The sequence below is a fragment of the Malurus melanocephalus genome, unplaced genomic scaffold (genome assembly GCF_030028575.1).
Source record: "Malurus melanocephalus ecotype Western Australia unplaced genomic scaffold, MMel_1.1 scaffold_694, whole genome shotgun sequence".
Classification (NCBI taxonomy): Eukaryota; Metazoa; Chordata; class Aves; order Passeriformes; family Maluridae; genus Malurus; species Malurus melanocephalus.
The window spans coordinates 142,678-167,649 of record NW_026623926.1 but is presented as its reverse complement, the minus strand read 5'-3'; the positions used below and the strand labels follow the sequence as shown (position 1 = coordinate 167,649).

The window sequence follows — 24,972 nt, the reverse complement described above, 5'->3', positions numbered from 1 at the left end:
AACAAATGTGGAACAAATAGGGCATCTTTTGTACCATACTCTTCATCCTCCCCACCCTAAGTGAGCTTTGATTTAAGCAGGTAAAATTGCAGTCCAGCTTCGCTGGAGACAGTAAAGCTCCTCACCTGCTCAGAGGTGCTTAAAAGCTTTATTATGAGCTTTCCTACTGTGGTTGTCTGTGGAGGGACAGAGCTGCTTCCCACACTCCAGAAAACTTCATTTATAAGATATGGCACCCAAAACCATGCTCAGCTTTGTGAACCCATTGCAACTGTGTCATTTTGCCCAGCTTCACCTTTTTGTTCATGTTTCAAGCGTCTCTGTAATCAGCTGCCAGATCTGCAGGCAGAGGGAAGGCCCTGAGGCCAAAGCAGAGCTCTGTTAGATTCCCATATGATTTTTAAAAAATYGACTCCAAAATACACATAAATTGAATTGGCATCCCAGACCTCACTACATCACATCTCACTTTTGGCTGAGTTTCCAAGTGAACTTCTGCTGATGTTTTTGTAAGTCCAATTATTTTAGAAAGTTAAATCCCCCTCCTGTATTTTGCTGAGTTTATTCACAGAGTTTTCCAAATAATTAATAGACCTGGACTTTCTCTGGCAAGCACTGCAGTGGCTTTTGGTGTCATTGCAACCCCAGAACAGGTTTACTGAGAGACATCAGCAGAACACGCATAAGGCAAAAGGTGTGATGGTTTGGAAGGGGCCTGGGAGAACAGAGGGAGCAGTGTGGAAGTGCTGGAGCAGGTTCCACTTGCCCAGGAGCTTTACCACAGGCTTTGCTGGGATCTTCCAGGCCAGGGATAAAGCCCAGTCCCAACTGTAAAGCAGATCTGCAAGCACCTCAGAAACACCTGTCATTTCATTCTATGCCACATGTGGTTTCCAYTGTGGGATTCTGTCACAGCATCTGTCTGAATTGGTTGATTCATTTGAGTTTCTGTGCTCTAACCTAACATTTATCAATATGCAGCTCATGCAAAGTTCCTCATTGTTATTTCATGGGAAAACAGTGTGGCACAAATAGGAAAAAATACCTTCTTTCCCCCTGCTGTTTGATGTTGTACAGCTGTTACAGAGTTTTCCCTTTTCTGTATGTTTTTGCCTTTATGTGATTTGGTCTGTGAAGTGTCAGTATTATTTTATTTTGCTTTTCAATAAAACATTTTCACTTTTGCATTTCAGTCCTTGTGCATTTCTCATAAGTACCATCTTCCCATTACGTCTGCCAAATGCTGTTAAAGAAMGATGATTGTGTGTACTCCAAGCATCAAGATCATTTGGGGCTCCTCCTTGGAAGGGGACATTTTCCTGGCTGTTTCATGCTGTGCCTTCAGGGGCACCTGAGCTTCCAGGGCCATCCAAGCAGAAACACARTGACACACAGCATTCAAATGTCTCACAGCAGTGGACATGACACACAGAAAATCTCTGATCTGAAGAGTGCTTGCTTGGCAATCACAAGACAGAAAGATGGGAAGGAAACATAATCTCTTTGCCTTAGAGATCAAATCAGAACCTTAGAAATCTGCCCARACAACAGAAATCAAACTCACTCTCAGCCTACTTTGCCCATCACCTTCTAGGTTCAATCAGCTTCATATTTTCTAATACAAGTCGTTTTTTTGCCTGTTTCCCATGTTTGCCTGGCAGCAGGTAAGTGGAGAGAGARCCCAGCATTTCCAGACCACTGGCAAAATGAATATCTGTGACAATCTATGGATTTGGGGTCTAGCAGTATGGGATCTGTGACCAYATTCCTTATAATCTCTGTTAGATCTTTGGGGTGCATTGGGGAGACACAAGTAAACCAGTAAAAATATGCAGTGTGTTTTGCAAACATTTAATGAAGMTGGAAGGTATTTTAGTATAAAGCAGATAACCAAGGGTATTGAATCCCCAAGCCCCTGCAGTGTTGCTGCTGCCTGTCCCATCCTGTGCTGTGTCACTGGGAGGGAAGATCTTACCTGCACACTGTGAAATGTCTGTTCAGGATTTTTCATGATCTGGCTAAACATTGCAAACTGAACATCARCTTGTCAGCCGAGTCTGAATGCATCCCATTCACAGAAATCAAATATATATTTGGAAATCTGAACAGTTTCCCTGCTAAAAAGAAAAAAATAGTCTCAGAAAACTGAGTCTCAAAAAAAAAATCAATCTCAAAAAGTGTTGCAAATTCAAAATTGATAAAATCAGCACTGTCACCTCAATCAAAACATTTCATTTCAGCAGCATCAGASTCATTCATGTTAATTGAACCTGGGCCATTTGAGCAGCAAGGTAGAATAGGTGACCTCCCAGAGGCTGCTCCTGCTTACATTTTGTGGTTGTTCTGTGATTCCGGTTTCAAAAAGAAAGACCTTTCGAACCAGCAAAAGCTTTTTCTTTCACAAACTGTTGAAGCCTGGCTGTTTTCAAAATAGATTTCAATCAGTTGTAGAAAAGTTTGAATGAGGTCTGGACTTGGTAAATTGGAGATTACTGCCAATTCTTTATACCTTTGAAATARGGTGGTAAAAATGTGTCATGGCAGTGACAATTCTGACAGAACTGACTATTATCTACTTTTGGTTTCAATGAATCAGTGGTTTCCTGTGTGTATTGGGGGTGAAAATCTCCCCAAACCTTGTATACAAAAAAAAAAAAAAAACAACAAACAACCCCACCTCTCAAAATAATTCGATTCTAATTCCAATATTTTGTTAACCAAACAGTGACCTACTTTCTCTATTAGGGTATTACTGTATGAGCATTTTTCCTATCTTGGTCTCCAAGTAATCTAGTGACAATGAGTTTTACAGCTAGTCATACATATTTGAAAGTATTGCTCTGTACACTATTGAAATAAGGTGCATCCAGATGCAACACAGTGCACCTTCTGCTGTGAGATAAGAGACAGCCAAGTGCTGGATGGATAAGAGGCATTGCCATTGCAGGGAAGRAGCAGTATTTTTATTCATATAAAAGACCAGTGTTCCGCTGTCAGGGAGAGAGGAAAGTCTCCAGACTGAGGAATGAAGGCTTAAGCAGTGTGAAATGGAAGGGAAGCAGCAGGTAGCTCTTCTTCCCAGAACAGCTCTTTGCAAGGTATTCCTAGAGGCAGATTTTTCTCTCTGAATATGGAAGAGCTCTTACTCTCATGATCCTTGTCCTGCTTGAACACCAACTTGTCCTTGGGTTCCCTCTCATCTCAGGGACCAGCACTCAGTAAGTGTATGGGTTTGAAAATTTTTTACAGTTTTATTACTCAGCTTTTGTTAATTAGCTGAGCACCATAGCCCTTTAATTCCCATCCTTCCCACTGCTCACCAAGACCTCCAAGATGCTTTCTGCATCCCAAACCACAKGTAGAAGTCCAAGGACATCCTTCAGGTTTGTTGCTTTTCAAAATTCATAATAAAAGAGATGCTGCTCTTGCCTGGCCCCATTCCAGCTAAGCTTCTTGCTGAGATTTACAACTTGCAATTAATGCCAGGAAATGCTTTGGAGGACAGTATTTCCACCCCCYATGATGCCTAGGGGAACTGGTGCAGGGGTTTAAGGCTGACATTTTTGCTTTTTAAATTTGGAGGTTTCCACTTAAAGACGGAAAGAACATGATGGTGTGAGATGGGTCTTAGTCCCTGCAGTTTGAGCTGTGGAAGGTGACATAATTGCTCCACTTGGGTCCCCTGATGCAAAGGGCTGCTCAAGCTGTGGGTAGGTGGCTCCCAAACAAGACCTGCCCTTTGTCAAATGCCTGCACTTTCCTGGGCCACAGGAATGATGCTGTGCCAGGCAGAAGTCAGAGTACACTCATGGCATATCCTGGCTTCTCACTGCCTGCTTCAGCCTTCTCAGAAACGCACTGCACAGCAAAAATGCTGCCAGCAGGAGTGTGTGCAAGTTGAGAGTCACAGGGCTTGTGCCASGTTTCCCTCCGTGGGAAGAGGGATCTGTGCAGGTATGCCACCAAACAGTTTCTTCAGCTTTTCTCTCCCCACTCCCTTCTCCTTGTGCACCCCAATTCCCCTGCCCTTTTACTCTTAGATACCACTGAAGCCGTGTTCGACTTCATCCAGAGGAGCCGCAGGATGATCGTGGTCCTGAGTCCCGACTATTTGACGGAGAAGAGCATCAGCCTCCTGGAGTTCAAGCTGGGCATCATGTGCCAGAACGCCATCGCCACCAAGCTCATCGTGGTGGAGTACAGGCCGCTGCARTGCACCCACCCCAGCATCCTCCAGCTGAAGGAATCCGTCTCCTTCGTCACCTGGAAGGGGGAGAAGTCCAAGCGCTCCGGCTCGCAGTTCTGGAAGGCRCTGCGGCTCGCCCTGCCCCTGCGCAGCCTGAGCGCCAGCACCGGCTGGAAYGAGAGCTGCTCCTCGCAGTCCGACATCAGCCTGGACCCCGTCCAGAGGAGGAGAAGCCGCTTGAAAGGGCAGCCCGAGCCGCGGGGTGTCACCCCGGTGACTCTCACTCACGGGGGCACGGCCTCGGYCTCCGAGTCCAAGGCCAAGCACCGGGCCAAGCGCTTCCTGACKTGCCGGTGTTGTGGGACCTACTGCCACGGCAGCAGCAGACTGAAGCACACGCAGCAGGCGGTGGCCGAGCCCCGGTGGGACAGTCACCTGTGCGAGCCGGGCTCGGGCAGRGCCCCGGCCCAGGGCCTGCAGGGCAGGGCCCGAGCGGAGCCACCRCCGCCACAGGGCCCCGCGCTCGCCCTGTGCCACTACAGTGACCTGTCAAACAACAACGACTTCTACGTGCTCTGACACACGGGCTGAGGACACAGAAAGGAACTCACTGCAGCCTCACACAGGCTGGCACGGTGCCGTTGAGTGTCGGTCCGTGCCTGCATGAAGGACTGCAGCAATATCGCTGCTGGTGACCCGAGCCAGGGACCTGCAGCCGTGCACAGAGCAGCGGTCAGGGGCTTCCTGCCCGGCTGCTTCTCCTGAATTTAAATGGCCAAGCGGGGATGGAAATGTGTTTCTCTGGCGTTGCTTTTCCCACACCGCGGCTGTGTTTGCGGCAGGGCTGCTGCTGGGGTGGGTGCGGGAGGGAGGGAGCGGGGAGAATCCRTCCTGCTGGCATCAACCTCTGGGGAAAGGGGAGCAAGCCCGCATTGTGCAAAGRCTGAAACTTTGCTGATGAGGGAAAYGGGAGCCCCTGCCACTGCAGGTATCCACTGTGGTCTAAAAGAACTTGCTCAACAGTTTTAAGGCAAGCCCTTTCTCTCCAAATAAAATTGATTTCTTTAACCTGCTGTTGTAAAAAGTTCCAGAGGAGCTGGTAAATGGTGGAGCATTGTTCACCAGGCGGTGCCTGCAGATATGGTTRGCCCAAGCTGGCTGAGACCCCCTCCTGGTCCCAGAGCTTTCAGTGGGCTCTTGGGCTTGGACCCCRTCCTGGCTTCACCATATGATGAATTTGTTCTGCCAGTTGAGTGGCCTTTCACGCAGCAGGAAAGAAAACCATTACAAATCTAAGAAAATATGATTAAAAAATTCTCTGAGTAGTCAATGAGCTCAGGGATAGGAGCAAGACCTCAAATGCTCACAGAAAACCTCCGGCGCTGAAGCTGAGGGGTCAAAACTCAACCACACTTCATTAAATAACCAAAAGAGCCTTTGAACAGTCTCCCTGGGGCTGCTGTTTCATCAGTCCGTTGAGCTGGCTGTCAGCAGTGTTTCCTACTCTTCTTCTGCAATGAAAACTTCATTTGTCTCATTCCACATTGTGTAAGGACTTCTCTCCCCACGGAGGGAGGGTGGTAATGCTGCGAGTTGGGAGCTCGCCTTCAGCTGATGCTCTGGCATGACAGACCTGGTAATACACTGCATTTGTGTTCTTTCCCTGAGACCAAAAAAGATCTCCTTCACCACTCTAGTCAGTCTTGTAATTGTCTATCAGGCTGACAAGTAATTATTTTTCTTCTGCCTTGAAAACATGATCTGAGCCCTTGTGGGTGCAGGGTCTGGTGCCCCCAGGACCCTTACCTGATGATCTCAGGTGAAACTGCTGGAGCGGTGAGGAAGGAGGGGGCCATGTCTCACCAGTTTTAATAGTGCTGAAGTCCAGTTATAATTCACAAATCACTTCCCTCAGCAGCCTGTCTTCTTCAGTATTGCCCTGACTTTTTTGATCCTTTCCTTCTGAGATCAAGCACAGCTGACAGCTCTCCTGTTACAAGTCTGTGTGAGCTGAATCCTAACAGCCTGCTGCAACAGACTGAGAAATAGAAACCAAAAAACCTGGCTGAGTCAATCTAAATAAAACCCCTACCAGCTCATAGGAGTTAAAAATTCAGACTCTGGAGAAGTTTCCAGGGGTGGATTTCTCTCTAATTTCCATCAGACACATTGTAAATTGCTCAGAAAGCTTTGTCCATACGTGGCTATTTTCAGTGATCAGAGGAGAAGCAGGAATGACACATTTCAGGATGCTTTGTGAGATGTAATCAAAATACCATGCAATGGTTAAATTATTCCAGTTGCTTACAATTATATGTGGGATGGTACTGTCAGTGAGTCTGGTAGTGCTGAGAAGTGCAGCTACAAAATATAAATAATTTGTAATCAATCAGCCTGCAGAGTCAACATATTTGTTATTTGTTGGCATTTAAACAGCTTTTATTTGCAGACTTTGCCCTTATTTGACTGTGGTATTGTCTCGGTCGACTACAACAAGKCAAAGATAGAGGAAACAACAGCTGGAGCTCCTCACAGATGCACAAAATGGCCAAATGCAGCCTCTTGGGGCAAACTATCATCTCYTCATGAAAGAAAAAATGCAAACTASTAATGRCCATTGTTTTTCCTGATGCTTCAACAGAGCCAGTGCAATTTTTCCACTCCTTTTTCTGACCCATCAAATGGACCCAGGATATTTGTTTCTCTCATAACAAATACTGAGACACGGTGGATTCCAGTGTGTGCAGAGGCTCTGTCCCCCAAGGCCAGGGTAGCAGAGGCTGAAGGCAGATTGTGTTGGAAGGATGTCTGAGCAAGAACATGGGGAACAAACCCTAGAACCAATTTCCATTGTGTTTGTCTCTCATGCTAAGGAAGTTGTTTAGAAATACCCTAAGTCTCAGCCTGATGTCCTGCTTAAGGACCAGATGAAACTCTTTGCACAGTTGAATTCTGCTCTCTGAAAATCTGTTAAAATCTGTTCTGCCCCATCTGACACTGACTGGTGCAGATGGATTGTCGTCACTGCTCTCTTCTCYGGTACATGCGCATTTGCCAGTTGTRTACAAAACCCTTAATGTTTCCAAAGTTAACAGTATTACAAAACCCTTCACCCCACACAGTTATTTCAAAAGAACAGTTCAGCAGGAGCAGTTAGTATACCTGTAGAATTTCTACTTCATCCTGGTATAAAAGCATTCTTCCAATGTTGAATATCCTACCTATGGCGTGCAATAGTAGAAGGCTGCCAGGTCATGAGGTGCAGAGCCATTTGTACAATATTTCCACTTCTACCTAGAGGTTTTTAAACTGAAAGGCTGGTGCTGTTATGAAGACATTGAACACAGGAAACTAAACAGTTGGAGGATGCAGTCAAGTAACTCAGTCCATCTCGACATCCTCCTGCCTTCACTTTAATGACTCCAAAGGTCTGGTACCAAGGAAATGTCTCCCTAGCAAGTGCCACTGGACATGCCAATAATGGGCTGCTCCTCACATCTGAAATATTGGAGGAATCACCAACCTGCAAAAACTAAAAGAAACCCGCTTTCTAACATCAAACAGATTTTTATTTTCATCTGTTACACTAGATGCTGATCTCAGAGCATCTGATCTAAGTGTATTTATAGCAGACATTTTCCCAAACAATGACAAGATTGTGAAGGAACCAACAGACACCAGAAACACGGGAAAAAGTGCTTCAAACCTTTGATCCCTGCTCCACATTTATATTTTTTCTTTCATGGTAGATTCACTACCAATATCTGTGAAGGGCAGCACCATCTCTAGGATGGTATTTTCCCTGTGTGACACACTCAGCCTAAGAGTATAGCCCAGAGCCATGTCAAGCAGGGGAGGGCAGATCATATGGGGATGCACAGGGGGATAAAGGTGCTCCCTGCACACAACCCAGGCATTTGRCCTCACCTGGCATCCAGAAAATGTGGTGATGTTCTGGAAATGCACACTGTGGACCAAGCAGGAAGATACAAGAATGACCCTGCAGCTGCCTGCCCAAATCCATGTGAAAGAGGTGCCAGGGTTTGAGTGTTGTTCACATGGGTGTTCACGCTGGATACCATCACTGGTCATGCTGGGGAAAGGCTGTGCCTCTAAAATGACATCATACCTGCACCACACAGACTCCTTTTGCTCAGATGTTAATGACACATAGAGATGCTGCAGATTGGYTTACACCAGAGTATGAATTGAATTCTTCATAGTTCCAGACACAGTAATGGCCAGACATCAGGGGACACAMCATTGACACTGATATGCCTGTAATCAGGCTAATGATTTGTACGTCACTAAAATGTATCTGCCACAAAGTCATTTGGCTTGAAAACATCAAAAAGTTTTCCAACTCATCAGTTRGAAAGTGAATAATCTGTTCAAGTGAATAATCAACCTCACTCTTTATGTCATGCCTGATTGTTGTATAACCTGGGTTTTGCTTCCAGATGGGGTGATGGTTCTACTCCTCCGCTGCAGCAAAGAGACTTTTCAGGTATTTTTCTGTCTGTGGGAGTATTTGCACACTATTGCCAAATCATCTGACAATCCATTGCCCATGAAAATGTTATTCACAAGATTTTCAAAAGGTTTTCTTCCCTTTCTTTGCCATTGATTATTTTCAGACTATAAGTGGCAGAGTGTCTCTCCTGTTTCCTGGGCTGCACAAGGAAGTGATGTCCCTGACCTGCAGTTATTCACTGCTTCCCACTRACCCTCTTCTTCACCCCACTGCATCTCAGTGGAAAACCAGACTTCATTGCTTGTCTCATCCAACACCTTTTTCAAGGAGGTGCTATGGCTGAGGTATCTCCCAGCATTCCATTGGCAYGATCTTAGAGGATTTTTTTGTTGCAGTGCACTGTGCCTGCTTGGGGCCAGTTCATCAGGCAAGGCAGATCACGTTGCATGCTTGGTGAAGCGGGAAATAGCGATGACAGGCAATCCTTGTTCCATCTGCCGTGGTTATTAGCAAATGATGTTTTATTTATCTCCAGATCGTCCATGAAGATGCTGAGACGCTGACTCCCATCAGAAACGTGTTCAATAGTGAGTGCTCACCTTCTGAGAGCTATAGGTTAATGGATGAAGAACAAAAACCCTGCTATTTATGCGTGCAGGGTGATGCTTACAAAACATTACCACATCTATCTACCCACAGTTACATATGGGCAAGTAAGCTGGAAGTAAACTGATTGGGAAAGATAATTTAGGAATATCTGCTCCCATTGAGCCATTTTCACTGGCTGCTGTTGATTACAGTGACACCTTGAAATTCCATATGTGGGCAGTTACATATTGACCAGTCTGGGAATGAATCTGCAGTGAGCTATACAGATTCACAAAGAACTTGAGTTTTCCATTACAGCAAATACMATTTCTTTGATTTTTTTTTCTCCTCTCCTGTCCTCAAGCAGAACAAAATCAGCTCAAGATGACATCAAGATTTTCCATGAAAATGGAAAATGTGTGATTCCCAGTTAAAATTGTATTTTCTTTAACATAAACATATTTTGAAAAGTTTTTAAACAAAGCTCAAAATGTGCTATACCGAGAATGTCAAAATCAGTCTGGTATTTCACTTCTGTTTTGCTTACAGCATGTTTTGTTAAGACTAGTGCCTTTTAAAACATTTCAACTTAAATGAAAACAGCATTTTCCTTTAGAAAGCAGCTTTCATTATAAACACATCAGATCTRCATTGGTTATCAAAATTGCCCTTTTCTGCATACTGGCCCAGCACTCTCAGTTTTCAGTATTTGCAGTTTCCCAATCTGMTAAGATGTATTAAAGATTTAGGTCAGTGATGCCATGATCTCCCTAACCAGCCCTCTAGCAATTGAAAAGCCTCAAACTGTATTCTTACAGCTTGCTGGGAAGAAAATCAACATGTTTGCGTATCAAATTGCATCAGCTCCTCAAATCACACTCATGTTTGTGTATCAGGTCCAAGAACTTGGCTGTGGTAATACCTTACAGGCTCTCTCCTCTGTACACTGCCAACAGAAATGGGGATGTCTCTGCAGACAGCAATCCTTGCCTTCTGCTTTGCTCTCACTCTTTTTGTGCACACTGTTGCCAGTGAAAGAAAATTCTGCTCCATTCATGCTTACATTTTAATTGCATGCTCCTTTTTGGAGGCAAGCAAGAGTWACATCTATCAWCTTGTTTCACATCTCTGCCTCGAAAGCATCTGCTTCATTTGGGGATGCAGGAAAGAGCATCTGCTGGCTCCCATTCAGTATCAGCCTCCCTGTTCATTTACCTGCATTTAACATCAGACAGTGTTTCAARCTCACTCACTATCCCTTTCAGATCTGCATACATGAGAAAACCCACCTCAAACCAGCCAACAGGTATTTGGATTTTCTCCCTGATAGCCACGTCTGTTTTGGCTGGTTTCATCCGCTCCAGCAGCTAGAGTCCTGCCTGACCCAAACAATAGTTTTTGCTCATTTGCCAMCAAAGCTGGACCTGAATGAAGAAAATCGAGGGTTTCTGGGCTATGTCAACACATAGCTACTACCCAGCTCCTCAAATAACCACCAGACCCCTTACTGGGCTGCTCTGTTGATGCTGAGTGCTTGTTTTCTACCAGCTTGGCTTCGTGCTCTTTTTCCCTTGAGGAGTTCAAGGTTTCAGTTTAACAAATGCCCATAGTGTCACTAATTCTAAATATTTATTATTGCTTCTTTTGGGGTTTAGGGAAGARGACCTAAGTAACTGGGCTGTTACCCTTTTCCCTGGGGACACCTTGCWCTTCTGTTTTTTTTGCTGTTATCAGTGAGCCAGACCTCCCCCACATTCTGCCTCTCGTTCCTGCCAAGCTCCTACACACAAACATAATTGGGAAGATGCCCAGAGCTCACTCCAAACTTAATGCTTTGCTCAGTCCAGCTCAACTGCTTGCAATTCATCTTACATGAATTTTATGCCAAGGGGGGACCTAAGGTCACCACTTTGTAAACTAGATCAAGATGATTTAGCTTCCCATCCTCATTTCTAATTTAGCTACCCCTCTGTCTTGCCTGTCTTAATCTGAAGCTTCCTGATAACCATTGCCATGCACACAAGCAGCATCCAAATATTTCCAGCTGCTCTGCACACCAGCCTGGCTTTTTGAGGAAGACAGACTTAGCAGGTGGCTGGGACTCACCATCTGGCTCTACTCCATCCCAACCTGCTTGCTTGTTTTCTCTCMTTTATTCCTTTCTCAAGTGCAGCAGCTTATCTCCCAACCTTACACCTCTCTGCTCCATTGGTATCCTGGAAATTCAGTTTCCAGCATATTCTTCCTCTCCATCCTGCACGGGYAAGGAAGTGTGTGCCAGGTGCTAGCAGATGTCAGGGCACCCCTCCTCGAAAGGGTCTCTACTCTTATTTTGTACAATTCCAGCTGTCTGACAGCAAACTTCCTCAAGGTACACTAAGTTTGCTCAGTTTGGCCCTGCTTCCAGTGCAGAGGTCAGCACAACAGATGCTTCGGGGCACTGACTTCATCAGCAAGCCTGGTCCAAGTCTGTGTGCAGACGTCTGTCTGCCAGTTAGCAGCAAAATGCTGGAGAATCCAGTTTGGAGCAGCCTGCAGGGTGTCACCTCCTGTCACCGGCTGTTTCAGCTGGGTGAGTGGCTTMTATTTAGTCTCTAGTAGGTGATCTTATGAAAGGACATGGAACAAGGGAAGATGTGGCAGAGAAAGTAGATCACATCATTCCAATTAAAAAAATGTGTTCATCCTGGCATTTTTCAGTTGTATTTATATTTTTATTTATGATAGAGTTATTTTCTTCTTTCTTTTTTTTTTTCCAAAATACAGAACTTGGCAGGCAAATAGCAGTTCTCCATTATATTACTACAAAGTGAAACTATCATCACTCATTTCACAGACTAAAGGCAACCCTTATTATTCTCTGTTTAGCCAATGCTTTTACAGAAACACAGAAATAAGAAGAGAGTTGCCCAAAAGCAAGCTCTAGGGCTATTGTTGAGAATTCCTGGCTGCCTGGCTGACACCTTAGTAGCATTCCCCATTGTCACCTTTTTCACTCAATTGGACTTACTACTTCATTATATGATRTTCGTTGCTTTCCTCTCAGGTTGGCATTTGGCCTTTCTTTCAAAACACCATGGGCTGCAACCTCCCTCCTGTTATAACTAGGGAAAGTTTGAAGCTCTTGCCACCTCTCATTTCTGGCTGCAAAAGCAGAGCAGACTGGATTGAYATTAGATTAGTTGCATCAATATTTTCCTTCATTTTTGAAAGATAGAAARCATCAAATAATTAAGTAACATTGCTAGCAGGTGACAGGGTAAATCTTTGCCCTGCCTGCAACAACTCCTTTACTGCCTCAAGCAACTCCCTTCAGGTCACCCCATTAAATAATCAGTCAACATTTAAAATCACATCAGCTGTGGCTGATGAATACAGCTAGGCAAGAAAATCTTCAGAAAAATGACTGAAAAGTTGGGTTGGGCTGAGATATATTATCAGAAGGTCACCAGCCATAACTTCTCCTATGAATCACGAGGGGAGGTATGATTTATTATTTGCCTTGAGAAAAGCTTCTGGAAGTTGGATATCTGAGTGCTTACAGGTACTTTAGTCTTGGTAATTGCCCCTGGTTACATGCAGGCTTCATAGCAGAGAGAGAATTTTTTGCATCCATTAAGKCTCAGTTTGTTCAGCTGAAATATGACTTCTGTCTTGTCTCTGTGGAAAAACTGAAGGAAAATGTGCTGGTTCTTCCCTGCCAATTTCAGAACAAGCTCCTTTGAGTTTTGGGAATCCAGATTCCCWGGAGCTGCCGAGCAGACTAGACAAGATTGCTCACTCATGTATCCTCATGTCTTGTTGCATGCCAAGRGTATATTTTAACTTGTGAGCTTAATAGCCTTCAGTGTTCTTGYTTCCCCTCCACGTTTTTGGAAAGTTAACCTTATTTATGAAGCTCTTCTACACTAGCAGTTGCAATGGACAAGCTGTGCTAGATCAACCCAGGCTGCTTTTTTTTTTCCCCTCTTGATCCCCTCCACCCAGCTTTTTATTAATCTTCTCCTGACCTGCTTGGTTTTGAAGAGATGTACACAGAATTTTGCTAAAGGCTGACCCTGTGTTCCTGACTTGCTCTGCACAGAGGTAGACAGAAAATCTGTAATTCTAAACACGTGGAATCCACACCAGTGGGCACCYTCCCCACTGTGCCCTCAGCTGTAGCCAGTACGGGTTGTTTGACACATTGCCAGTGTATCACACTTTCCTGAAGAGCCTTTGAGGGGGTTGGGGGGAATGTGAGGAGGTTATTTTGTCTTGTTCTGCATTTTCAGGGATGTTTGGGCTCCTAGTGTATGGATTCATATGTGAGAGTGAAGGGTTTATGGTTTTATTTTCCCTGGTAGCTGGAGTCTTCTATCAGCTGTGCTTCCCTGTTAATCCTTGCTGTGTTTGCTATCATCCACAGAAATTAGTGATGTTTCCTACAGATRGAGCCAGACAGGGCCCTTCCAGGTGCAGAATAAAAGGCAGGTTATGCCCACAGGGAATCCAACCAGCAGCTCCCTTGGCATAAACCCATCAGAAAGGTCAGGAGTTGCCTGCCAGAGGCCCTTCAGGTAGGTTGGCAGCTCGGGGCTTGCCTGGGGATCGTGCTGCTCAGAGCACTTGTGCTGGCATCCATCTCTCCAGCCACTGGGTTCATTGATGTTCCTGCCACAGCACAGCACGCCTTGCCACTCCAATAAGGCAGCTCTCTGGGGACATCTCGCTCACTCTGGTCACTSCTGGGTGGAGGCGTCAGCTCTGGCTGTGTTACTGTGAGCATCGSGAGCGCTGTGATATTTGCTCCGTGCTCCCGATGGGAGCTCTGCTAGCTCCCCCCACCTCCTTCACACACAGATACACACACTTCAAGCTGTCCAGTGTATTTCAAGAGAGCAGAAAGTATTTGCTAAAAATATTTATGCAGAAGTTATTTATGGCCTGGCCCACATCAACCCCGTGGCAGCCGTTACACAACGCGGCACAAAGAGCCCTTATCTGGAGGAGCACACAGCCAGTTTTGCAGCCCACAAGTCACCAAGAAGCAATTCTAGTGCTTTTCAATCAAATCAGGAACGTGAGGCTTGGATGTTCAATTTAGATGTCAAGKCTTGTCAAGCAGGCTCTGCCAAGCTGCTTTCTTGTGCCTCCCAATTTGAAGGGGACTCTGGTAGAGGGGATCARAAAATGCTGCGCCATTCCAAGGACTGGCAGCTTTTTCTCAAAAAGCTGGAGGTAGGCAAAGCARGTCTCTTTAGCTGGAATTTGGTTAAAGATTAGAATTATTTTCTCTCTGCTTGCTGTAGAAAACATCTCARTGGAAGAAGGAGACATACCCCTGGGCTGATGCTGGGCACATATCCACAAGGCTGGGCACAGAAATTGGATCTAATTCACAAATGCACTCTGCTGCTACAGCAAGTATTTAGCCGAGGTGGCTTTTGGTCAAAACCCTAATAAAGGTATGGAGAGTTTATATAGCCCTTAATTAAAAAAAAAAAAAAATTACTAAGAATTCAGAGCAAGAGAGATCCAGCTTTTTGTCCTGGACTATCTCCACCTTCATATAGCTTTTTGGACCATATTTATGATCTGCAGTGGCCTCACAGGTGATCTTTAAAGGTCTGTAGTAAAATTCCCAGCCTCATCTGTCATGGTGGGGATGTGAGACACGAGTTTGTGCAGGTAAGAAAGCAGAAGACGGTCTCATTATGATGAAACTGGTAGGATTTAAATGTACCAGAGGAATGACAGGAATATAGCACTGCCCTGCCCAGCTGCTCAGTACCAGTGCCATGAGCTGGAAGTGATTACAGCCTAATTCCTTGGTTAACTGATGAGGGGAAAAATAATTGAAAGCCAGGATCTCCTATTAGCATCACACACATTGGTTCCCTCTCCTCCATTAGGGCACTAACACTCTCAAGGAATTCAGGTTGATTTGGTTGATTTGACGCGCTGGTTTTCATCAAACCCCTGGTGGCAGATTCTTCTGGTTTCATTATCCATTCAGTACTAATGATGGGATGCTCTGCAAACACTCACATGTCCTGGATCTTGGAAAAGCTAATCCCCACAGCCCCACTCTGCCCTCTGTTTAAGATAAGTATTTTGCTTGCCCTTTTCCATTCCTTTGAGACCTCTGCTGTCATCTTTGCCTCCATGAATGTAATCACTAATGGTTCAGAGGTTTAATTAAGCTAATTCYTTCTATAAGCACTCCAGGGGGAATTTCAGCAGCCCTTGCCAGCTTGAATACATGGAGTTTTTAAAAGTCTGGATATTTCTTGAAATCATTCTTTCACTATGSTCCCTCAGAAGAACCTATTCCTTTAATACAATTAGCCCTGCTGGACTGAAAATGTTTGTGAAAAATAGAACAGGATTACTTTTGAGTCTTTMATTTTTAATATGCTTTTTTCACCTGTATGCTCTCTTCCCCCCACAAAGCAGTAAGCCAGTGCCATCTTCTGTCACAGCTGATTCCTCTTTCTCTTGCACCTTCAACTCCCTCTTTTTGGAAGACCAGGTCAAAGTGTTCCCTACTCGGGACTCTCATTGAAAAAAAAGGGACAGAAAGAAACCTTCAGAGTTAGAGAATCAGGAGGGGTGTCCATGCTGAAACACCTATTTACTCTTGGGAAAACTTTAATGGGATGGTAAGACTTTTTTAGCAGCACTTGGGTGCAGGAAGACGACTCTGAAGAGAGTTTGTGCCCYCTTATGCATTTACTAATTTTAGTGTTGTTTGTTGTGCCTTGTGTAGATTTCAGCAGTCTTCCTAAATTTGTCCCTGAGTGTCACCTGGGTTCTTCAGGCTGAGGAAATGGCATCCTGGCATCCTTGGAACTCCCCCAGGGATGCTCAGAGATGCCTCAGCTSTGTCCAAGTCAACCCAGCGGCTCTGCAGAGCTGGAACTGCCCAGCAATACCCATGTTTTTGCCACTAGGGACACATATCTATGTGGMGTGGGCACAAAACTGGCTCACTTAGATGCAAATATGGGAACTCAGAGGGGAAATACTTCTGATTAACTGATTCTATTACTTCCTCGCATCCCTGAGTTGGTCTGCAGGGTGGCTTTCAGTTGTCACTGTTCAGAAAAGAACTACACTTCTTTTTTCYTTGATGCTTTTTCTACCTCTTGGAGTTGTTAAGAAAAGCTTAGAGSTATGATCCATGAAAACCAAATTTTAYAGGTCTAAATCAGTTCTGAGCTACTAAGATCAGTAGCAAACTAACATGCAATAACAAACTCTGTGCAAGAGAYTATCAAACATCTGCTGCTGTGGTTTTCCTTCCTCTGATGCACTTGATTATTATCAGAAGCAAGATCTTGAGCACTTGTTTATGGAGCTGCCACACCTATGTCTCTAAAGGGTCAAAAACCAGGAAGTAGTTTTTAAAAGCCTCAAAATCATTGTTTTATCCTGTCAGCATTTTCCAGCTGATCTGATTTGGCAGGACTGTCTGCATTAGTGTTTAGTCCTCTGGGGTGGTAAAGCCAAGTATGGATAAACATCTCATGTGCTGGAGATGACTGGGAATGCAGGTAAACAGCTTGTCCACGTAAGAGCAGCTCATGTCTTACASATACTTTTTGGGGTTACTGGTTTTAAACCTGTTTTAAAAACTAAACTTTAGAAGCAGGACAGCTCGAAGGCACCTCACCTCTCTGCAGGCCATCTGGTGGCTGCTGGGTGAAGGAGCTCTCAGACAGCAACACAGAATTTATAAAAGCAGCCCATATTTTGGGATGCAGGCCTTGCAAGTGATGGTTATTCTTGGAGTAAGAAAGTTAAGAACCAGCTAAGACCATTCTTGATTATCTAAAGGCACGAATCAAGCCACCAAACACATGGCAGAGCCCAGCATAGACATGGGTCAGCTGTAGCCTAGAAAAGCCCAACAGAAAACCATTTGTGAAAGTCATTTTGGTGTAGAAAAACACAGAAAAGGAGCATCCTTAAAAAACACAGATGCTRATGTGAAGCTCTGGGTATCCAGTGTTGATGTGGAGCTGACAGACAGTGATTTCAAACATGCAGAGTCTTTCCCAGTTTCTTCCAAGTCCTGCAATGTATCCAAGTGATTTAACAACCCAAGCCTAACATTTTTTCCTCCACCAACAGTATCCCATCTGATGGCGCAGCTTTTCAAAACATCCTATTTAGGGTTGATTTCWTAGGCACAACTGTAGATGTTGTAATAGGCTAATGAAATATGTCTAGAAMTCAGTGACTAAGCAAGTCATCTATTGCAGCTTCTCCTCTTTCATTCACAAATTAGCTGGGCTAGGCTTTGTCTTTTTTTTTTTTTGTTCTTGTTGTGATTTGTGTGTTGGGTTTTTTTCCTCACTCTAGTCAGTGGTGTGAGAGAATGGCTTCCAGCCTGCCCGAAATATTCCTGTTAATCAGCCTTTGCATAAAAGCTCAAGGCTATTTCTGGGCTTAAGTTTTCTGTTAAAATTCATTTATGTTCCCCAGGCTTTTTTTATTGAGTGAGCATTAGAACACAAAATGTCTCTCTTGTCTGAGTCTTTGAGAAAACACTAATATCAAAACATCTAGACTGAATTTGAGTTTCTGCAGACTAGTTTACATATAAATGCACAGGAAAAGTATTTTTCAATCACATGATAATAATCCTATTTTTTTGGTCACAAAAACTGGCTGAATAAGAAGTTTCCAAATGGAAGTTTGATTTCCTTTAATTTTTGTTATATGAAGGAATTTAACTCTATTTGTGTTCTTGGATCATCTTGGGTTGTAGCAAAAGTCTCTCTAATTTAGCAAAGACAGACTAGAATCTTCAAATGTGAAATTATTAGTATTTATTCTTACATTTAAAGGAAAATTTTCTCTAGAGTGTTTTCCAAGAGTTTGCTTTCCATATAACGCAGCAATTGCAAAAATCTAGATATCTATTCTTATCCCTCTCTTCCCTTGTTGCTCTTTAGACAAAGATCTGTGTTGTTATTTTTCAAAAAAAGAGTYCTTTTAATAGTCACACAGACCATATCTCACGAAGTCTATGACCCCATAGATCACAAAACATGAGCTCATGTTCTGATGAATTGACGATTGTTTGCAAAGAGTTTGTAGGCAACATGGCTTTGGAAAGGAATTTGGAGCAACTATTTTTGCTTCCATTATTCATCCATTCCCTTTTCCCCCAAATAGTCTCTTTTCAGTTSCAAGGCATGTGCAGACTAGAAATAGCATCAGCCCTGGGGGATTTTCCTTTACCAATCCCTTGGACATTCATTTCCTGATTTAGGGTGTCTGTTCTCCTTTTTTTCAGAATAGCATCTCCTTCCCTTGCCCCATCCTGCGGGGACAACAGGGACAGGCTGCCTCAGGAGAGGGACATTCTCAATRGGGCCAGACAAAGTCAGAACAACCCCACCACTTGTGTTCCAGCTAGYAGATGTAGACAGACCTGAATTTTATCGATGGGAATAGATGGTGCAAAATTTCCTGGTTTATCCTTAATTGTCACTAGAGGGCAAAGCAGGTCTCCATAAGGCAAAYCTGCAACCCACAAAGGAGGCTCCCTGGCTCTTGCCTTTGTCTCATGAGGCTCTGGTGTGGTTCTGTCTGCAGGGACAGAGCTGAATGGTCCCAGCCTGACTCCTGACTTACCTGCTTTGGACRTACTCAAGTTTGCCCAGAGACTTCAATTCTCGTGTGTTTCTGGTTTTGCACACAGTGTTGGCATCTATGATATTGTTTTGTTTATATAAAAGTGTCTTTCAAGGTCAAGGTCCTTGTGGTTCAGCATCCATCCAGTCATGCATCTTGCTACTGGGAGATGCCAAGGGTAAAATACATTGAGCTGTTTTCCCTAGAATGTCCTCCCAGCCAACCATGGCTTAGATAACTCAGGATGCAGAGCTCAGATCTTTGCAGATAACATGTAGCTCTCCTCTTTAATTTGTGATTACTTTTTGCATCCCAGTAGCCCCTATGTATTTACAGTGCTCTTACAGTGAAGTCCTGAGGTTTACTTGGCATTGTGTGAAAAAAAAACCTCCTTTGGTCTCTCTTGGACCTGCTGCCTGATTGCTTCACCCCATGTCCCCCCATGCTGATATCAGAAGCTGCAAGCTGCTGCTGCCTTTTCTCCTCAGCAAGCCCAGTGTGAGTTAAAGTAGCTCTGCCACTTTCTCACCTCTTTTATTCTCTTTTATGGGGTGAAAATTCCTAATGTATGCAGTGGTTTGGATATTGATTAAGTCATTGATCTTGCATGGCAGATCAGGAATCACGCCTGGAAGTCAGTGTGAAGCTAACCGAGGAAAATTTGACTAGGAGAGCATAGGAAGACCCTGGGAGTGCAAAACTTAGAGATGACAACTCCAGGGCAACAGAACACTTTTCTTGGCATGGCTCAACATGTGAAAACTCACCTAAGCCAGGATAAAAAGAGATGCCAATGAAGCCTTAAGCATCTCATGTGTAGGAGTAAAATCTGTTGACATTATTCCAAAAGTAAACTGTTTTCATGTTGGTGTGCACTTAAAAGGCCTTTGGAGAGTGTTTATGCAGCAAGAAGCCCTAACACTTTAAACATGAGACTTTTGCTGCTGAACTTCATGATCCTCAGCATCTTGGTGAATATTAAGGCTTCTGAATTAAAAGCAGATGTGTTTTGGTGTTTCAGAAATGAATGCTGGGCCTCAAGATCTGCTGCCTGGAACATACTTCAATTCAAAGTGCTCCAAATTTGTGAGAAACACTTGAAACCAACTTCCACTGTTCTCACAGRCCTGAATCCCCATTTTTCAACCAATTTAGCTGGAAGCTTTTCAGTATCAAGATTGAWATCAAAGTCTGCAGTCAGGCTTCTTCACACTATGTTCTGCCAGAATAGAGAGTGGAGGTTGCTGTGGGCCAGCCCAACAGTAKGGACAGTTTGGCTGATGGCACCTGGTGCCACAGAGGAGGATTGAGCCCCACATGGAAAAAGCCAGCCCTGAGCTGAYAAGGGATTCCCTATGAGTAGTAGGTTTTCCCTTTCCAGAGTGCCAGCCTGTTTTTTGCTTGCAGGAAAGGCTTTCCAGCCCGTAGATGTGATGGCAAGCTCAAAAACAGCACCTCAGGCGAGTCAGAGTTCCCAATCCTGAGCCAAATCAGCAAAGTCAATGCTCAGGCCTGGCTGCTGAGAAATGATAATTGCTTTTTGAGTTGTGGACATGTCCTACACTGMGCCATTTAACTGACATCTTCTATTAGCCTGAAATTAGAAGAGAGGACATAATGGTCAGGGAGGTCTACGACAATCCAAAGAAAGTTGGAAAGGTCGGGACTGCCCAATCAACAGGATCCCAGATTTGCACAGTGAGCACCCAGCTCCATTTGGTGCTCTCAGCAGACACTGGGGAGCCTCTGTGAGCAGCACATGGGATGCAGAGTGGGGCCAGAGCRTGCAGAAGCTGCTGAGCCACTGGCTGTGCTTTTGGGAAAGACCAGCCCTCCCATCTCACACTGAGAGTCCCATAAAAATCAATGGGAGRATGTCTTTTATTTTGATGTATTGATGCTTCATGTGACTGCAAGAAGGACAAGGATCTAAGACTTGAGATTTTTTTTTTTACTTGTACCCATTTAAAGTGAGGTAGCTGAATGCCTAGACTGGACTTTTTGTTTGCAAAGCAGCCACAGCTCACTCTGAGCACAGGGATAATTGTAAGTTCTCATCACTTCTGGAAAATGGGCCATTAAATAGGTCATTAAGTATAGCATTAGCTGCCTCATTTCAGCCACCCAGGCTGAAGAAATTTGACTGTTGCAAGGCAAACAGAGGCTCAGATTAGCACTGGGTGCAGGCTGGCTGACCAAGCTGTTGTCTCCTGCATCAGAGCAGCACAGGCAACCTGGGAACCTTCAAACACTGCCATGAAGTGCACATTGGCATTTAATAACTCCCTTTCTTACAGGAAACTGRACTTTTCCTGAAATCATGTTTCCAGGACACAGAGGGGATCCACAACCCCGCAGGACCTCTGAAAGTAGCAATCAGAGTTTTACATTTTTAGATCATTGACCTCTGCCTAGTTCAGGTTGGAAGGTCATTCAAACAGTGGCTCTTGGTATCCTGCTGTGGAATGAGCTGACTTTTGTCTCTTTAGGAACCTGTTTGTCCACAGGAGAAGGCCCCTGTGAGGCACCCCATGTAAATGTTCTCCTGTGAGCACAGGGATGGCYGTACCACCTCAGTCCAAAGGTCCTGATATCCCAAAGTGCTGTATCTACCAGGGACCAAAGAAAGTCATGGAAAAACATCTAAGAGCTTGGCAAGGACATATGACTCTCCCAAATGCAGCTATTTGCTATTTAGGAAAGGTCAGAGCCAGAAGGAGTTTCTCTRTCTTTAGCAACTCTATACATTTCTATTTCAGGGAGTTTCTCCGTCCTCCTCATTCTCACATAGATCTGTTGCATCCACAGCATCCTTAGGCAGGAACAAATCAGTCTGAGAATTGAATTGCAAAGAACAGACATGAAGAACATTTGGAAGCAGCACGAGAAAGCAAGCCAGCTTTCCTCTGGCTCAATTCCTCCTTGATGCAGCTGTAAGGAGGCCTTTTCCCAACATGCTGAGTCYTTGCCACAGCTTTGGATTTGCTGAACCAAATTTGTGAATAATCAGGAGCATATAGGGAAAAAACCAAACATTAGTGCGGTATTTAGGATGAATGTGAGCAAAATTAACCAACTGTGGGGCTATGGGATGACCCCACCSAAACCTGCACGTGTTTTGTAGGTCCCGGAAATAAACCTGAAGGCTCAAATAGCATCATTGTGSTACAGTGAGCTCTCTTTTTAGAAACATTTAATGATAAATGTTTAAACAGCTGCCCTCGTAGGATTCAGGGAAGGAAAGCACTAAGGCATTGTCTTTTATTAAAGCCACAACTGGACTTTGGCCAGAGCTGAGGAATTTGTAGGTGACATGAGTACATTTTTCATGCATTTTGCTGAATCCCCTGCATGGCGTAACTTTCTCCGTGGGAGATTTAGCCAAACAGTCTGAAGAAAAGAAAGAAATGTGGACAAACCAGCTTCTGTGATTTATTGCCTCAAAGCCATTCAGCAGAGATTGCCCCAGCTGGTCGTAAGCTACTTATTTCCTACTTCAGTGGAGTGGAAGAAGGGTACTGGATGCACATTTTGCCCAGATACAGATCTCTATTCTTTAATTTATCTCATACACTTAGGACAAATGAATGGTAGTGYTGATCTTATCTCATGCTTAATTTCTTGTTTATTTATTTTTTTATTTTCTCAATCCTCTTGCCCCCTCCCTGTTTCTTTTCCCACTCCCTTCAAGATGGAAAGTTTTTAACATTAGTTTCATATGTGGCTCAGGAGTTGATAAAACACATAAATTGACAACCACTATGGCTTATCTGGTGTGATCCCAGAGAATATAAATATTTGAGGACTACTAATGTGTTTCTCTTCCCAAACATCAATTGAGATTTCAGATCCATTGATTAAGACYGTTGTGAAGCCCTGAGTATGTCTGCATTAGTGTTTCAGTTCAGATCTCCTGTAAAAGTGGTTTGGTTTGCATTGTGGTGCCATCTTAAGGATGCTTGAATTACTGTCCCTTTGAAAGAAAYTTGTCTGGAATATGTGGTACCCTGATCCATTCCAGGCACTACTGGGAACCAGGCTGTGGAATGGCAAGAATTAAAAAAGAGGAAAAAAACCAAACAGCAAAGCCCCAAACAATAAAACCATGAAATRTATTTACTGTGGATGTCAAGTCCTCAGCAAAAATCTTCCTGCTCCTTGGCTCTGCTCCTCTTAGTTCATCCTATTTGCTAMTGCAAACATAAGCTTAGAAAATTCACAGGTGATCCTCAGTGAATTTGAAGGCTTCRTGGCTAAAGCACTTCCAGCACAACCATAAAGTAAATGTACAAAATCAAATTAGTCCAGCTGTGTTCTGTGTTATGTGTCTGCCTGCAAGCTCTGTGAAATGCGACTTATTCTGTTGTGACGGATAGGAATTGTTCAAAATATCAGTGGCTCTTTTATATTTTTATGTGAATAAAATTCTTATTTCTAGAATATATTGGATTGTTGGGGCTGGAAAACCCTCACTGGAAAGGGAGCAAATCTCTGATTTTTTCTGATGGACCTCTATGTGCTACGGGACTTTGAGAGTAGCTCTGCATTGTACAAAATTTCATGCCAGAACATTTTCCACATGTCTAGAAATGCATTTATTATTGAGATATCTGTCCTTTGGGGTRTGCTCCTGGTCACCTGCAGCACCAGCACCCCAGCACTGATGATGGTTGTTCTTCAGCCTTGGGGACAAAGACTCACAGATCATCACTCAGGCACAAATCCCMACATCCCATCACCTCGCACAACCTTCCTGTCTGCTGCCCCTTCAAATGACTTTAATTAAAATCCCTCATTCAYCAGAGCCTCCTGAGGGGCAGTACCTGCAGGGTCACAGGGGCTGAGGGTGCAGCAGAGGGGAGGCTGTACTGACTGGGAGTGGGATTGACGTCCCATTTGGATGTCTTTGTACCCCACGATCTCACCTGAGTGTGCACACTCTGTCTTTTTTTCTGGTGACAAAGAAATGAACTCAAATCAACTGAGGCTGATTCTTCTGAGAGGGAGAGAATGGAAAGCAAGAGAGATATTCTGACACACACCTGATCCTCACAAAGCTGCTATGCTGGTGGGTGGATAGGCAGTGATTGTCAAGCAGGGTGTCCTGTCCAAGCTGGGTCAGAGGATGTGGAGGCAAAAAGCAGAGGCTACTTCTGCTCCCTTTCTATTCCCAAGGATTAAATACTCCCCAGAAGTCAGCTGCTGGATAATTTTGTTCAAGTATTGACAAGACCTTGGAGTGAAGGATTATGAAAGATTTATTTGTTTTTTCCATGGGGCTTTCCACAAAACTACTGAAAGCAAGTTTCTTTCYCCTCCCTTCTCTCACAGACATTTGCACACAGGTGCCAACACYCCCACCTGCTGCTACCCATATTCGAGTAATGAGACAATCACTTTAACTGCATTTTCGTTACACATAAGCTATGCAGTTGCCATGAATATTTAGAAGAAGGTCCATGATGATGCTGTAAATCAGGACCAGATTTGATGTCTGGATCTGYTATAAGTGTTTTTAATAACTATGTTGTAAATGGAAAAAAAATAGTTCTGGAAAGCATCAACAGTACTGAASTTTTGTCAAACACCCTTTTGGCTGAAAGTTTGCTTTCTATTAAGATGTGTTACTTCTTCAATAACCCAAGAGTTTAAACATTCTTTTTGCAGGACTTTTAAAGGAATTGCRAACAATTAAAATGTAAAGGATTAGCAACTCTGACAAAATTATAACCTATTGAATTTAATTTGTTCCATTTAATTTTTACTTCTGTGAGACCTGATACATTGAAATACTATGTTGTCAGCACCCAAGACACTGGTTTATGGGTTTTTTTTGATGTGTTACACCCTCTCTGGTGTAATCTGCAGAGGTCAATGCATGTAACTGCAGTTGCCCTTTAGCAGATATCTGAATTTAGGGATCTATCCGTTTCCAGACCACCTCGGTGGAAGCCTTGCCCTTTTCTTGGTCACTGTTTTACCAGGCCTTTGTGAACACAGATTTCATGGAAGGAAAACTGATAAAGAGAGAATTAATCAGCCAACTGTCCTTACAGACACAAGATCTGCATGTGGAAAATTCTTACAAACACAG

The 24,972-nt window shown here is 44.0% G+C and overlaps 1 protein-coding gene across 2 annotated transcripts in view; it reads left to right on the top strand.

Moving 5' to 3' along the window:
• The window catches only part of IL1RAP (interleukin 1 receptor accessory protein), a 47,139-nt gene extending 42,346 nt beyond the window's left edge, over positions 1-4,793 (top strand). For both annotated transcript variants that reach the window (XM_057384257.1, XM_057384258.1), the window contains exon 11: positions 4,041-4,793. In XM_057384257.1, coding sequence (XP_057240240.1) covers positions 4,041-4,765 — 725 coding nt within the window. In that variant the 3' untranslated portion in view covers positions 4,766-4,793. The remainder of the gene's footprint in view (positions 1-4,040) is intronic.
• The last annotated feature ends 20,179 nt before the right edge of the window (positions 4,794-24,972 follow it).